Raw genomic sequence first — 15,345 nt, forward strand, 5'->3', positions numbered from 1 at the left:
CGTTCCCAGCTGGATGTGCCGGGGGGTTGTTCCGTGACTGGGGGGAAATCGGGATCGTTCTGGGCACTTCCAGTGATCTAAGAGCCCTAAATACAGGGAAATTGGGGGTTTAATTTTATTTATGGCCGTTTTAATGTTATTTATGGCCATCCCTGCTGCACCCCAACTCCAGCCCGGGGGTTATTCCATGACCGGAGGGCTTTGGGATCATTCTGGGCACTCCCAGCGAGCAGAGCGCCCTAAATCCAAGGGATTTGGGATTGAATTAATTCACGCTTCACCCCAACTCCAGGCTCGCCTTTTTGCCGTTCCCTTAATCCCGACCCAGCACACGGATCGGGAATGCCAAGGACAAACCCAGCCTGGCAGCGCCCTCGGGGACACCGCCGGGTTTTGGGGTCACCCCGTGCCCTGCCCGCCGGACTTTGCCCCTCGGAGAGTTCGGCCGCGGGGGGGAAAAGCGGGGGCAGGGCGGGGTGCCGGGGTCAGGCACCTTTTTCCCCCGCAGGGTTTATCCCGTGGTTAATGATTCCCAGGAATCCCAGCACCCACCTGGGAGCCCGCACCTGGCCGGCCCCGACGGGTCCGACTGGATCGACCGCATTGCAGCCGGACTTCATGGGGCCGCTGGGATTTTATGGGGCCGCCGGGATTTTATGGGGCCGCCGGGATTTTATGGGGCCGCCGCGATTTTATGGGGCCGCCGGAGTCAGGCCCGAGGCGCTTCCAGCCCCGCGCTGCTTTCCCGGGGCTGGTGGCACCCCAAGGAACCCCTCGGGAATTAAAGATTCCGCCCCAGGAGTGGGAATTGCTTCCCAGGTTGCCAGCGGGGTGTCCCTGGGAGGGCAGCGGGGCCGGGATTCCATCCCTGTCCTAAAAAGGGGTGGGGGGGGATCTGGAATCCAGCCTGGTGTGATCCCATCATCCCAGCGCCGCGCCGGGCTCCCGGTTTGATCCCGGAATCTCAATTCTGTGCTGGGATCCCGGTGCCACGTGCGGCTCCCGTTCCGATCCCAGATTCCTGGTACAATGGGGGGCTCCCAGTTTGATCCCGGGATCCCAGTGCCAGGCTCCCAGCTTGATCCCGAGATCCCAGTGCCACACCGGGCTCCTGTTCCAGCGCCAGGCTCCCAGTTTGATCCCGAGATCCCAGTGCCAGGCTCCCAGTTTGATCCCGAGATCCCAGTGCCACACCGGGCTCCCGTTCCCGTGCCAGGCTCCCGCTGCAATCCCGGTGCCAGCCGCGAGCCCCGGTGCCCAAAATGCCCGCGGGGGCCCGCGAGGGGCCACAGCCGCCAGCTCCGGTGGCCAAACCCCGCTCTCCACCCCCCGCTCCCCCCGGCCCCGGTGGCCGTTCCCGACCCGCGGGGGGGAGCGGCGGGGGCGGCCCCGGTGCGGCGGCGGCGGCGGCGGCGGGGCCGGGACCGGGGCAGGACCCGGGAGCGGAAGGGGAGGAGGACGGGGAGGAGCATCCAGGGCGGCCACCGCGGCAGCGGCTGAACTTTGCTCTTTCACGGGAGGCGGGGAGAGCCCCGGGGCTCGGCGGAGCCGGTCCCGCCGCACCCGCAGCCGCACCGGGACCGGGCTGCGAGCGGCGGCGGGGCCCGGAGGGGTGAGGGCGCACCGGGGCAGCGCCTCCCCCTCCCTCCTCCTCATCATCCTCCTCCTCCTCCTCCTCTCCTCCTCCTCCTCCTCCTCCTCCTCCTCCTCCTTCCAGCCGGTGCCGCGGAGCGGAGGAACCACCGGGGGCGGGAGCGGCCCCCGCATGCGGCCGGTGCCCGCGGGGGGATGCGCCGCGCCCCGGCCCCGCCGCCGCCGCCGCAAAGTTTCCGCGGGGCCCGCGCCGTGAACCGCGGCGGGGAGGACGAGGACGACGACGACGAGGAGGAGGAGAAGAAGAAGAAGAAGAAGAAGAAATCCCTGAGCCAAAACGCGTCCCTGGACTAAAGCGCTGCGGAGCAGCGGCGCGGACCATCCCCTCCCCCCCCCCCCCCAAAAAAAAAAAACCCCCAACAACCCCCAAAAAACCCTCAAAGCAAAAAAACAACCCAACCAAAAAAAAAACCCAACCCCAGAGCGGCGCGCGGTGCTTTTTTTTTTTTTTTTTTCCTCCTCCTTTTGGCTGCCCAAAACTTACGGAACTCGCCGCGGCACCGGGCGGCTCCGCTCGATGCGGCGGCGCTGAGCCCCGCGGAGCCATGGCCATGGTGGCCGGCGCTTGGGGCGAGCCCAACGGTGGCGGCGGAGGCGGCGGAGGCGGCGGAGGAGGCGGCGGCGGCGGCGGCGGCGGAGGGGAGGAGGCGGCGTCCCCCGCGGGCGGCGGCAGCGACGCGGAGCACGGCGAGGAGGAACGGGCCGGGGCGGCCGCCGTGGACTGCGTGGTGTGCGGGGACAAGTCGAGCGGGAAGCACTACGGGGTGTTCACCTGCGAGGGCTGCAAGAGCTTCTTCAAGCGCAGCATCCGCAGGAATCTCAGCTACACCTGCAGGTAACGGCGCCCGGGGCACCGGGGAGGGGAACCGGAGAGGTGCTGGGCATCGGGGAGGGGAACCGGAGAGGCTCCGGGCACCGGGGAGGGGAACCGGAGAGGTGCTGGTCATCGGGGAGGGGAACCGGAGAGGCTCCGGGCACCGGGGAGGGGAACCGGAGAGGTGCTGGGCACCGGGGAGGGGAACTGGAGAGGTGCTGGGCATCGGGGAGGGGAACCGGAGAGGCTCCGGGCACCGGGGAGGGGGAACCGGAGAGGTGCCGGGCACCGGGGAGGGGAACCGGAGAGGTGCCGGGCACCGGGGAGGGGAACTGGAGAGGTGCTGGGCATCGGGGAGGGGGAACCGGAGAGGTGCCGGGCACCGGGGAGGGGAACTGGAGAGGTGCTGGGCACCGGGGAGGGGAACCGGAGAGGCCCTGGAAGGGCCGGGGGGAAACCGGGGAAAGGAGCCCGGGGGAGCCGCGGTGACCTCGGTGCTGGCCCGGTTGGGGCGGCGCGGTGGCCTCGGTGTGGGAGCAGTGGGGTGGGCGGATGGGGGTGCCCCAGTAGAAACCAGTGGGTTCCAGTGCGGCCCGAGGGTGCCCCAGTAGGAACCAGCGATCCCCAGTGCAGCTCGAGGGTGCCCCAGTACAAACCAGTGGTCCCCAGTGCAGCACAGCGGTGCCCCAGTACAAACCAGTGCAGCACAGCGGTGCCCCAGTACAAACCAGTGCAGCACAGCAGTGCCCCAGTACAAACCAGTGGTCCCCAGTGCAGCACAGCGGTGCCCCAGTACAAACCAGTGCAGCACAGCGGTGCCCCAGTACAAACCAGTGGTCCCCAGTGCAGCACAGCGGTACCCCAGTACAAACCAGTGCAGCACAGCGGTGCCCCAGTGTAAATTAAGGGTCCCCAGTGCAGCACCAGAGTCCCCCAGTACAAACCAGTGGCTCCCAGTACAGCTCGAGGGTCAGCCAGTACAAATCAGCGGCTCCCAGTGCAAATCAGGGGTCTCCAGTGTAGCGCGGGGGTGTCCCAGTACAAACCAGTGGCTCCCAGTAGAGCTCGAGGTTGCCCAGTACAAACCAGTGGCTCCCAGTAGAGCTCGAGGTCGCCCAGTACAAACCAGTGGCTCCCAGTAGGGTACAGGCATCTCCTGGTGCAGCACAGGCGTTGCCCAGTACGGGCCGGGGGTTCCCAGTACAGCACAGGGATCCCTCCCAGTTCAGCCCAGTGGCTCCCAGTTCAGCACGGGGATCCCGCCCAGTACAGCACAACCATCCCCCAGTCCATCCCAGTATCTCCCAGTCTGGCCCAGGGATTCTCCCCAGTCCATCCCAGTATCTCCCAGTTCATCCCAGGGATCCCCTCCAGTCCATCCCAGTATCCCCCAGTCCAGCACTGGTTTCTCCCCCAGCCGCCCCCATTCCCGGCATTCCTGGTCCATCCCAGGGCCGCATTCCCGGTCCATTCCCAGTGTTCCCAGTCCATCCCAGGGCCCCATTCCCGGTGTTCCCGGTCCATTCCCAGTATTCCCAGTCCATCCCAGGGCCCCATTCCCGGTCCATTCCCAGTGTTCCCAGTCCATTCCCAGTATTCCCAGTCCATCCCAGGGCCGCATTCCCGGTGTTCCCGGTCCATTCCCGGTGATCTCGGTCCATTCCCAGTATTCCCAGTCCATCCCAGGGCCGCATTCCTGGTCCATTCCCGGTGTTCCCAGTCCATTCCCGGTATTCCCAGTCCATCCCAGGGCCGCATTCCCGGTATTCCCAGTCCATTCCTGGTATTCCCAGTCCATTCCCAGTGTTCCCAGTCCATTCCCGGTATTCCCGGTCCATTCCCGGTGTTCCCGGGGCCGCTGTCTGGATCCCGCCATCCCCGTGACTCACCCCGGGCACGGCCGCGGGCGCCGGGATCAGCCGGGATCCGCTGGAATACCGGGAGCGGGGATCACCGGGATGCTCCGGGTTAATACCGGGATCCCCGGGGATACCGGGAGCAGGGATCTGCTGGAATACCGGGAGCGGGGATCACCGGGATCCGGGTCAATACCGGGATACCGGGAGCAGGGAGCCGCTGGAATCCCGGGATCCCGGGGATACCGGGAGCGGGGATCTGCTGGGGATATCGGGGTCCACCGGGATACCGGGAGCAGGGAGCCGCTGGAATCCCGGGATCCCGGGGATACCGGGAGCAGGAATCTGCTGGGGATACCGGGGTCCACCGGGATACCGGGAGCAGGGAGCCGCTGGAATCCCGGGATCCGCTGGAATCCCGGGAGCAGAGATCCGCGAGGATGCCCCCGCCCCCCGCACATCCGGGAGCACCGGGATGTGACTCCCGGCGAGTTCGGAGCTGCCGGAACCTCTGGAATTCCCTGGCTCTGGAATGCGGGCGGCACACGGGAGACCCCAATCCCACCGGGCTGCTCCCGGAGAGGGGAATTCCCGCTTCCAGCGGCGCTTCCCGAACTTCGGAGGGTCCCCGTTGCCTCATCCCGGCTGAGGAAGAGCGAAGGGATTTTTTTGGGGAGAAGGGAAAAGGATCGGGAATCATCTGGGAGCCGTTTGGGAGGCCTGGATCCGTCCGATCCCGGCCGGAATCCGCTCCCGGTTCCGATCCCGGCCGGAATCCGCTCCCGGTTCCGATCCCGGCCGGAATCCGCTCCCGGTTCCGATCCCGGCTGGAATCCGCTCCCGGCTGGAATCCGCTCCCGGTTCCGATCCCGGCTGGAATCCACTCCCGGCTGGAATCCGCTCCCGGTTCCGATCCCGGCTGGAATCCCCTCCCGGTCCTACCCCGGGACCCTCGGGATCCTTCCCCGTATTCCCAAAATCCCGGCAGCGCCTCCGATCCTTCCCTGGGGATGCGGCCCTGCCTCAGTTTCCCCGTTGGATCCACCGGGATTAAACGCTTGGAAAACCGGGGGGGGGGGGGGGGGGGGGGCGTTTAAGGAATTCCACATTCCCGGAACAACGGGAAAAGCTGGAGCAAATCCCTGGGGGGGCAGAGAGAGGGGTGACAGCACCAGGATCACGCCGGGATTTTGGGATATTCCAGGATTTTGGGGTGTTTTTTTTTCCCTTTTCTTTAAAAAAAGCAAAAAGCCGGGAAGTGACTTGGGAATTGTTGGCTTTTCCAAGTGGGAAGAGGGGTCGGGAACAAAGCTCCAGGATCCCGCTTTTGTTCCGGCAATCAAAAGCGGCCCCGAGCCCCCCGGTGGCGCTCATTTGCATATTCAAAGTGCCTCGGCCTCACTTTAATTCCCGCTCTCGCTAATTACCCGCCCTAATTAAGTAATTAGCACAGCCCGGGCCTTTTGGAGCTTCCCAAATTTCCCGGCTCGCTGCCGCCTTTTCCATTGGAAAAGTGCCGAGGGGATTTTTGGGGAGCTTTGGCCGGGGCTGAGGGAGGGGGTTCGGATGTCGGGAAAGATCCGGGATGAATTTGGGGAGCTTTTCCCGATGTTCCAAGGCCGTGGTGGGAATCACCCAGGCGGATTTGTCCATTGGAAAAAATCTGGGATGAATTTGGGGAGCTTTTCCCGCTGCTCCAAGGCCACAATCGGGGTCATCCAGGTGATTTTATCCCTTGGAAAAAATCCAGGATAAATTTTGGGAGCTTTTCCTGATATTCCAAGGCCATGGTGGGAATCACCCAGGCGGATTTATCCATTGGAAAAAATCCAGGATAATTTTCGGGAGCTTTTCTTGATATTCCAAGGCCACAATTGGGGTCATCCAGGTGATTTTATCCCTTGGAAAAAATCCGGGATAAATTTTGGGAGCTTTTCTTGATATTCCAAAACCACAATCAGGGTCCCCAGGTGGATTCATCCATTGGAAAAAACCCAGGATAAATTTTTGGAGCTTTTCCTGCTGCTCCAAGGCCACATTTGGGATCATCCAGACGATTTTATCCATTGGAAAAAATCTGGGATGAATTTGGGGAGCTTTTCCTGATGCTCCAAGACCACAACTGGGATCATCCAGGAGGTTTTATCCATTGGAAAAAATCCGGGATAAATTCTGGGAGCTTTTCCCGATGTTCCAAGGCCGTGGTGGGAATCACCCAGGCGGATTTGTCCATTGGAAAAAATCTGGGATGAATTTTGGGAGCTTTTCCCGCTGCTCCAAGGCCACAATTGGGATCATCCAGGAGGTTTTATCCATTGGAAAAAATCCAGGATGAATTTTGGGAGCTTTTCCTGATGCTCCAAGGCCACATTTGGGATCATCCAGGTGATTTTATCCCTTGGAAAAAATCCAGGATAAATTTTGGGAGCTTTTCCCGATATTCCAAGGCCGTGGTGGGAATTGCTCAGGCGGATTTATCCATTGGAAAAAATCCAGGATAATTTTCGGGAGCTTTTCTTGATATTCCAAGGCCACAATTGGGGTCATCCAGGTGATTTTATCCATTGGAAAAAATCCGGGATAAATTTTGGGAGCTTTTCTTGATATTCCAAAACCACAATCAGGGTCCCCAGGTGGATTCATCCATTGGAAAAAACCCAGGATAAATTCTGGGAGCTTTTCCTGCTGCTCCAAGGCCACATTTGGGATCAACCAGACGATTTTATCCATTGGAAAAAATCTGGGATGAATTTTGGGAGCTTTTCCCGCTGCTCCAAGGCCACAATTGGGATCATCCAGGAGGTTTTATCCATTGGAAAAAATCCGGGATAAATTCTGGGAGCTTTTCCCGATGTTCCAAGGCTGTGGTGGGAATCACCCAGGCGGATTTGTCCATTGGAAAAAATCTGGGATGAATTTGGGGAGCTTTTCCCGATATTCCAAGGCCGTGGTGGGAATCACCCAGGAGGATTTGTCCATTGGAAAAGATCTGGGATGAATTTGGGGAGCTTTTCCCGCTGCTCCAAGGCCACAATTGGGATCATCCAGGAGGTTTTATCCATTGGAAAAAATCCAGGATGAATTTTGGGAGCTTTTCCTGATATTCCAAGACCACGATCGGGGTCATCCAGGCAGATTCATCCATTGGAAAAAATCCGGGATAAATTTTGGGAGCTTTTCCCGCTGCTCCGAGCCCTTCCCGGGGCCTTCCCGAGGCCATTCCTGGCAATGAAGACGTCAGGGCCGCTCTGCTCCGGGCTTTTCATCGGGAGCCGCAGCGGGGATGTTCGGGATGAATTAATTCCGTGCCAATCCCCGCCGGCTTCGCCTCCGGAGCCGTGTCAGGATTCCGGCAGATCCGTGTCGGGACTGGGGGAGATCCGTGTCGGGATTGGGGGAGAGCCGTGTCGGGATTTGGGGAGATCCATGTCGGGATTGGGGGAGAGCCGTGTCGGGATTTGGGGAGATCCGTGTCGGGATTGGGGGAGAGCCGTGTCGGGATTTGGGGAGATCCATGTCGGGATTGGGGGAGAGCCGTGTCGGGATTTGGGGAGATCCATGTCAGGATTCCGGGAGCTCCGTGTTGGGATTCGGGGAGCTCCGTGTCAGGATTGGGAGAGATCCATGTTGGGATTCCCTGAGAACCGTGTCGGGATTTTGGGAGCTCCATGTCGGGATCTGGGGAGATCCATGTTGGGATTCCGGGAGCTCCGTGTCGGGATTCGGGGAGATCCATGTTGGGATTCCCTGAGATCTGTGTCGGGATTGGGGGAGATCCATGTCGGGATTTTGGGAGATCCATATTGGGAGCTCCGTGTCCAGATTCCGGGAGATCCGTGTGGGGATTTGGGGAGATCCATGTCGGGATTTGGGGAGATCCATGTCGGGATTCCGGGAGCTCCGTGTCGGGATTCCGGGAGATCCGTGTCGGGATCTGGGGAGATCCATGCCGGGATTTGGGGAGATCCATGTCGGGATTGGGGGAGATCCATGTCGGGATTCCGGGAGATCTGTGTTGGGATTGGGGGAGATCCATATTGGGAGATCCATGCCGGGATTTGGGGAGATCCATGTCGGGATTTGGGGAGATCCGTGTCGGGATTGGGGGAGATCCGTGTCGGGATTTTGGGAGATCCGTGTCGCGATTCCAGGAGCTCCATGTCGCGATTCCCGCGCCTCCCGGAGCTTCCCGGCCTGGTTTTATCCCGTTCCATCCATCCCAAATTCCCTTTTCCCGCCCCAATTACAGCTGGGAAGGGATTTCCGGCTGCATTCCTGGCATGGGACCCCCTCCCCCCCTGGAAAATGGGATTTGGGGCGATTTGGGGGAATTTTGAGATGAATCCTTGAGCCAGGACCCCTTTTCCAGAGATTTGAGGGAATTTTGGGATGAATCCATGAGCCAGGACCCCTTTTCCAGGAAATTTGGGAATTTTGGGATGAATCCCCTTTTCCAGGGATTTTGGGGGAATTTTGGGAAGATCCCTCCATCCCAGCATCCCAAAGGATTTGGGAACAGCGCTGCCTGAAGGATTTCACCCCCAACCCCGTAGAAAATTCCTGGAATTCCTTGGAATTCCAACCATGCCCCACCCAGCAATGAGGAACCACTTTTATGGCATCACCAAAAATCCAAATCCCAAAAATCCCAAACCTTTTCCCGCTTTTCCAAAGGGGGGAAAAAAACGAGGAATGCCACCCCAAAACCACCCATTCCCATAAAATCCCGATGAGGAAAAGCAGGAAGGGGCTGGAAAAATTCGGGAATGAGCTCAGGAATTCCCGGGATGGGGGAGGGGGGGGATGGAATTCCCGGGAATTCTGGCTGATCCCGGTGCTTCCCGCAGATCCAACCGGGATTGCCAGATCGATCAACACCACCGCAACCAATGCCAGTACTGCCGCCTCAAGAAGTGCTTCCGAGTGGGAATGAGGAAGGAAGGTACGGAAAAAATTCCAGAGGGATCCCGAGCCATCCTGGGAATGGCTGTTTCCAGCAAAAAACCCCGGGTTTCCCTCTTTTTTTGGGGGATTTTTTGGGATTTTTGGGTTTTTTTTTTTCCTTGTTTTTGAGTGTTCCGAGCTCGCCTGGAGCTGGGGTTGGGTTTGTGGGGTGGGGTGGATTCCTGGATCCAGGGAAATCCTGGAGTTTGTTCTTTGTTCTGGCAGGTGTGGGGGTGGAAATGCCCAAGTTTTTCAAGGATGGGGTGTTTGGGATGAGGGGTTTAGGGTGAAAAGCTTGGGTTTATCCCGAAAAGCCTGGGTTTATCCCGAAAATCCTGGGTTTATCCCAAAAAATCCTGGGTTTATTCCTAAAAAAACCCAGGTTTATCCCAAAAATCCTGGGTTTATCCCGAAAAACCTGGGTTTATCCCGAAAAGCCTGGGTTTATCCCCCAAAATCCTGGGTGTATTCCTAAAAGACCCCCAGGTTTATCCTGAAAAATCCCAGGTTTATCCCTAAAAATCCCCAGGTTTATCCCCAAATCCCCAGGTTTATCCCAAATCCCGAGGTTTATCCTCCTAATTCTCAGGTTTATCCCCAAAAATCCCAGATTTATTCCTAAAAAAACCCCAGGTTTATCCCTAAAAATCCCAGATTCACGCCCAAATCCTCAGGTTTATCCCTAAAAAGCCCGGGTTTATCCCTAAAACCCCAGGTTTATTCAAAATTCCCAGGTTTACCCCTAAAAATCCCAGATTTATCCCCAAATCCCCAGGTTTATCCCCCAAAAATCCCAGGTTTATCGCTAAAAATCTCAGGTCTATTCCCAAAAAATCCCAGTTCATTCCAAAATTCCCAGGTTTATCCCAAAATTCCGGGATGAGTTTGGGGAGCCTTTCCTGCTGCTCCAGGACCGTGCCTGGGGTTATTGGGAAAGCTCCGAGGTGATTTTGGGGAGCTTTTCCTGGTGTTCCAAGACCACGATTGGGATCATCCATCAGGAACAATCTGGGATGAGCTTGGGAGCTTTTCCTGGTGCTCCAAGACTGGGATCATCCATTGGGAAAGGTCTGGGATGATTTTTGGGGAGCTTTTCCTGGTGCTCCAAGCCCATGATTGGGGTCATCCCCAGGTGGGTTCATCCATTGGGATGGAGATCCAATGGATTTGGGGAGCTTTTCCTGGTGCTCCAGGACCGGGATCATCCATTGGGAAAGGTCTGGGATGATTTTTGGGGAGCTCTTCCTGGTGCTCCAAGCCCACAATTGGGGTCATCCATCAGGAACCATCTGGGATGAGTTTGGGAGCTTTTCCTGATGGTCCAAGACCACGATTGGGGTCATCCAATGGGAAAGTTCTGGGATGAGTTTGGAGAGCTTTTCCTGGTGCTCCAGGACTGGGATTGGGGTCCCCCAGGTGGGTTCATCCATTGGGATGGAGATCCAATGGATTTGGGGAGCTTTTCCTGGTGCTCCAGGACCAGGATCAGGATCATCCATTGGGAAAGATCTGGGATGAGTTTGGGGAGCTTTTCCTGGTGCTCCAAGACTGGGATTGGGGTCAAGACTGGGGAAAGATCTGGGATGAGTTTGGGAGCTTTTCCTGCTGCTCCAAGACCACGATCGGGGTCATCCATGGGGTTTTATCCATTGGGAAAGATCTGGGATGAGTTTGGGGAGCTTCTCCTGCTGCTCCAAGCCCGGGATTGGGGTCATCCATTGGGAAAGCTCCGAGGTGATTTTGGGGAGCTTCTCCCCGTGTCCCAAGGCCGGGGTCGGGCTCCCCCAGCTGGGTTTGTGCTCTCGCCCTGCAGCCGTGCAGCGGGGCCGCATCCCGCCCAGCCACTCCAGCAGCAGCCCCAACCCCATTCCCAGCGGCGAATACTTCAACGGGCAGCCGGTGTCGGAGCTGATTTCCCAACTCCTCCGCGCTGAGCCCTACCCGGCCGCCCGCTACGGCTCCCAGTACGCCCAGCAGGGCAGCGTGATGGGCATCGACAACATCTGCGAGCTGGCCGCCCGCTTGCTCTTCAGCACCGTGGAGTGGGCCCGGAACATTCCCTTCTTCCCGGAGCTTCCCGTCTCCGACCAAGTGGCGCTGCTGCGGCTGAGCTGGAGCGAGCTCTTCGTGCTCAACGCGGCGCAGTCGGCGCTGCCGCTGCACATGGCGCCGCTGCTGGCGGCCGCCGGCTTCCACGCCTCGCCCATGTCGGCCGAGAGGGTCGTGTCCTTCATGGATCAGATCCGCGTTTTCCAGGAGCAGGTGGAGAAGCTCAACCGGCTGCAGGTGGATTCGGCCGAGTACAGCTGCCTCAAGGCCATCGCGCTCTTCACGCCCGGTAGGGCTTGGGGTGGAGGTTTTCGGCTGGAATGAGGTGGGAGGGGGTTGGCCTGGATTTTTGCCGAGGGTTTGGGGGGGTTGGGAAGGAGTAGGGAGGGGTTGGTCCGGGTTTTCCTGAGGATTTGGGGGGTTGGGAAGGATCTGGGGGGTTGGGAAGGAGTAGGGAGGGGTTTTTCCGTGTTTTCCCGAGGACTTGGGGGGTTGGGAAGGAGTAGGGAGGGGTTGGTCCGGGTTTTCCCGAGGACTTGGGGGGTTGGGAAGGAGTAGGGAGGGGTTGGTCCAGGTTTTCCTGAGGATTTGGGGGGTTGGGAAGGACCTGGGGGGTTGGGAAGGAGTAGGGAGAGGTTGGTCCATGTTTTCCCGAGGATTTGGGGGGTTGGGAAGGAGTAGGGAGAGGTTTTTCTGGGTTTTCCCCAAGGGATTGGGGTCTTAGGAATGAGTAGGGAGGGGTTTTTCCGGGTTTTTCCAGGTTTTCCTGATGGCCCCTGAGGGTTTGGGATCAATCCAGAGGTGGGAATGAGCAGGGAGAGGTTGGTCCATGTTTTCCCAAGGGTTTGGGGTCTTGGGAATGAGTTGGAAGAGTTGATCCCGGGTTTTTCCAAGGGTTTGGTGGATTGGGAATGAGCAGGGCAAGGACCAGTTCCTGCTTTTCCTCCCATAGCCAGGGATCACTCCCTGGGAATGAGCCCTGGGCATGGACCCAAACATCCTCCCCATCCATGGATCCCTCCATGGATCCATCCCTCCATAGATCCTTCCATCCCTCCATCCCTCCATCCATCCATCCATCCATCCATCCATCCATCCATCCATCCCTCCCTCCATCCCTCCATCCATCCATCCCTCCATCCATCCCTCCATCCCTCCATCCCTCCATCCCTCCATCCCTCCATCCCTCCCTCCATCCCTCCATCCCTCCATCCCTCCATCCATCCCTCCATCCCTCCATCCCTCCATCCCTCCATCCCTCCATCCATCCATCCATCCATCCATCCATCCATCCACCCATCCACCCATCCATCCATCCATCCATCCCTCCCCTCCCTCCACCCCTCCCTCCCTCACCTCATCCCCCACCAGCACCAACCCCTCTCCCACTTCGGGACATTCCCTACACATTCCAGGATTGCTCCAACCCCCATCCCATCCCTTCCGCAGACGCCTGCGGCCTCTCCGACCCCGCCCACGTGGAGAACCTGCAGGAGAAGGCTCAGGTGGCGCTGACGGAATACGTGCGATCCCAATATCCATCCCAACCCCAACGCTTCGGGAGGCTCCTGCTGCGGCTCCCGGCGCTCCGGGCCGTTCCCGCCGCCCTCATATCCCAACTTTTCTTCATGAGGCTCGTCGGGAAAACTCCCATCGAGACGCTCATCCGGGACATGCTGCTGTCCGGGAGCACCTTCAACTGGCCCTACGGGACCGGACAATAGGGACGGACGCTCCGGACCAGGGTGGGGGAGGGAAGGAAAATATCCCGGGAATGCTCGATGTGGATTCCCCCGAACTGCTCGCTCCGGAGCTCATCCCGTTCCCACAAGAACGGGGATTCTCCCTCTAGGGTTGTCCCTAAAATGTTGTGGGGTTGTCCCTAAAAGATTTGGGCTCCCGGCATTGTCACCAAAAGTTTTGGGGGTCCCAGCGTTGTCGCCAGAAGTTGTGGGAGTGTTCACAAAAGTTTTGGGGTCCCGGCGTTGTCACTGGAAGTTTTGGGGTCCCAACGTTGTCCCCAAAAGTTATGGGGTCGTCCCTGAAAGTTTTGGGGTCCTGGCATTGTCCCCAAAAGTTGTGGGGTCCCAGGGTTGTCACCAGAAGTTTTGGGGTTCCCAGGGTTGTCCCCAAAAGTTATGGGGTTGTCCCTGAAAGTTTTGGAGTCCTGGTGTTGTCCCCAAAATTTTGGGGTCCTGGCATTGTCCCCAAAAGTTTTGGGGTCCCAGGGCTGTCACCAGAAGTTTTGGGGTCCCAGCGTTATCCCCAGAAGTTATGGGGTTGTCCCTGAAAGTTTTGGGGTCCTGCCATTGTCGCCAAAAGTTGTGAGGTTGTCCCCAAAATTTTGGGGTCCTGGCATTGTCCCCAAAAGTTTTGGGGTTCCCACATTGTCCCCAAAACTTTTGGGCTCCTGTCATTGTCGCCAGAAGTTTTGGGGTCCCGCCGTTGTCGCCAAATCTGTGGGATCGCCCTAAATCCGAAGGTTCTCCCGGTTGGAATCTGGACTGATCCCATCCCTGTGGAGCTTCCCGACCTTCTGGCCACCCCTTGGGGCCATCGGGGTGTCCTCGGGGTGTCCCCGGGGTGTCCCCGGGGTGTCCCCGGGGTGTCCCCAGGGTGTCCCCAGGGTGCCTCTGTCCCCTCCTCGGAGCCCCGGGAAGGGCGATCCCGCTCTTTTTTTCCCGGATTCCGGAGGTTGGGAAGTGTGGCCGGGTGGGCCCTGAGGTGTCCCCTGAGCACCCAGGGGTGTCCCCAAGGAGGGAGAGGGGACACAGAGAGGGGACAGAGGCACCCAAGGGTGTCCCCAAGGTAGCAGAGGGGACAGAGCCACCCATGGGTGTCCCCAAGGTGTCCCCAAGGAGGGGAAGGGGTCAGAGCCACCCAGGGGTGTCCCCAAGGTGGGAGAGGGGACACGGAGAGGGGACAGAGGCACCCAAGGGTGTCCCCAGGGTGTCCTGAAGGAGGGAGAGGGGACACGTAGAGGGGACAGAGCCACCCATGGGTGTCCCTAAGGGTGGAGGGGACATGGAGAGGGGACAGAGGCACCCAAGGGTGTCCCCAAGGTGGGAGAGGGGACATGGAGAGGGGACAGAGTCACCCAGAGGTGTCCCCAAGGAGGGGGAGGGGACAGAGGCACCCAAGGGTGTCCCTAAGGAAGGAGAGGGGACATGGAGAGGGGACAGAGGCACCCAAGGGTGTCCCCAAGGGTGGAGAGGGGACAGAGGCACCCAGGGGTGTCCCCAAGGAGGGGGAGGGGACACGGAGAGGGGACAGAGGCACCCAAGGGTGGAGAGGGGACAGAGCCACCCATGGGTGTCCCCAAGGAGGGAGAGGGGACACGGAGAGGGGACAGAGGCACCCAAGGGTGTCCCTAAGGGTGGAGGGGACATGGAGAGGGGACAAAGCCACCCAAGGGTGTCCCCAGGGTGTCCCCAAGGAAGGAGGGGACAGAGGCACCCAGGGGTGTCCCCAAGGAAGGAGGGGACACGGAGAGGGGACAGAGGCACCCAAGGGTGTCCCCAGGGTGTCCCCAAGGGTGGAGAGGGGACAGAGCCACCCATGGGTGTCCCCAAGGAAGGAGGGGACACACAGCACCCCCCCCCCAGGGCTGCCCCCTCCTGGCTGGCACCGGGATGAGCCGGGATTCGTTGGGATTTGGGGATTTTTGGGGGGATTTTTTGGGGCCCGTTCCCGGCCGATGGAATCCTCGCTCCGCCCCAGAAACCCGGTAATTAACGCCAATTAAAGACGTTTCCTACAACCCCCGCGGGTCTGCAGCGATTTGGGATTTGGGATTTGGAAAAACTGGAATGGGGGAGGCCGGCATGGGGTGATCCCACCCCAAAAATAGGAGAGGTCCATAAAAAATCCCCCAAAATTGGGGGGTTTTTTTTTGGGGTGGGGGAGGAGAAAATGGGGATTTCAGGGGTTCTTCTTCCGTTTGGGGTTTTTTGGGAAGAAATCAGGCTGGGAAGAGCTGGAGCAGTGGGATGGGGGAAGTTTGGGATTTTTGGGGGGGGTTGGGGTTTC

The 15,345-nt window shown here is 59.4% G+C and overlaps 1 protein-coding gene across 1 annotated transcript; it reads left to right on the forward strand.

Annotated features, from left to right (window-relative positions):
* Positions 1 to 1,494: 1,494 nt before the first annotated feature.
* Positions 1,495 to 15,076, forward strand: NR2F6 (nuclear receptor subfamily 2 group F member 6). The gene is made up of 4 exons (XM_068997052.1): positions 1,495 to 2,488; positions 9,171 to 9,265; positions 11,081 to 11,605; positions 12,766 to 15,076. The coding sequence occupies exons 1-4, from the start codon at positions 2,199 to 2,201 to the stop codon at positions 13,038 to 13,040; spliced, it is 1,185 nt and encodes a 394-aa protein (XP_068853153.1). The 5' UTR covers positions 1,495 to 2,198; the 3' UTR covers positions 13,041 to 15,076.
* The last annotated feature ends 269 nt before the right edge of the window (positions 15,077 to 15,345 follow it).

The sequence above is a fragment of the Aphelocoma coerulescens genome, chromosome 28 (genome assembly GCF_041296385.1).
Source record: "Aphelocoma coerulescens isolate FSJ_1873_10779 chromosome 28, UR_Acoe_1.0, whole genome shotgun sequence".
Lineage (NCBI taxonomy): Eukaryota > Metazoa > Chordata > Aves > Passeriformes > Corvidae > Aphelocoma > Aphelocoma coerulescens.

Bases quoted from the DNA above. Each gene is read 5' to 3' on its own strand.
- NR2F6 (XM_068997052.1), top strand. From the start codon at position 2,199: ATGGCCATGGTGGCCGGCGCTTGGGGCGAGCCCAACGGTGGCGGCGGA. The intron at 2,489-9,170 runs GTAACGGCGCCC...TGCTTCCCGCAG, and splicing joins AATCTCAGCTACACCTGCAG to ATCCAACCGGGATTGCCAGA. The intron at 9,266-11,080 runs GTACGGAAAAAA...CTCGCCCTGCAG, and splicing joins AGTGGGAATGAGGAAGGAAG to CCGTGCAGCGGGGCCGCATC.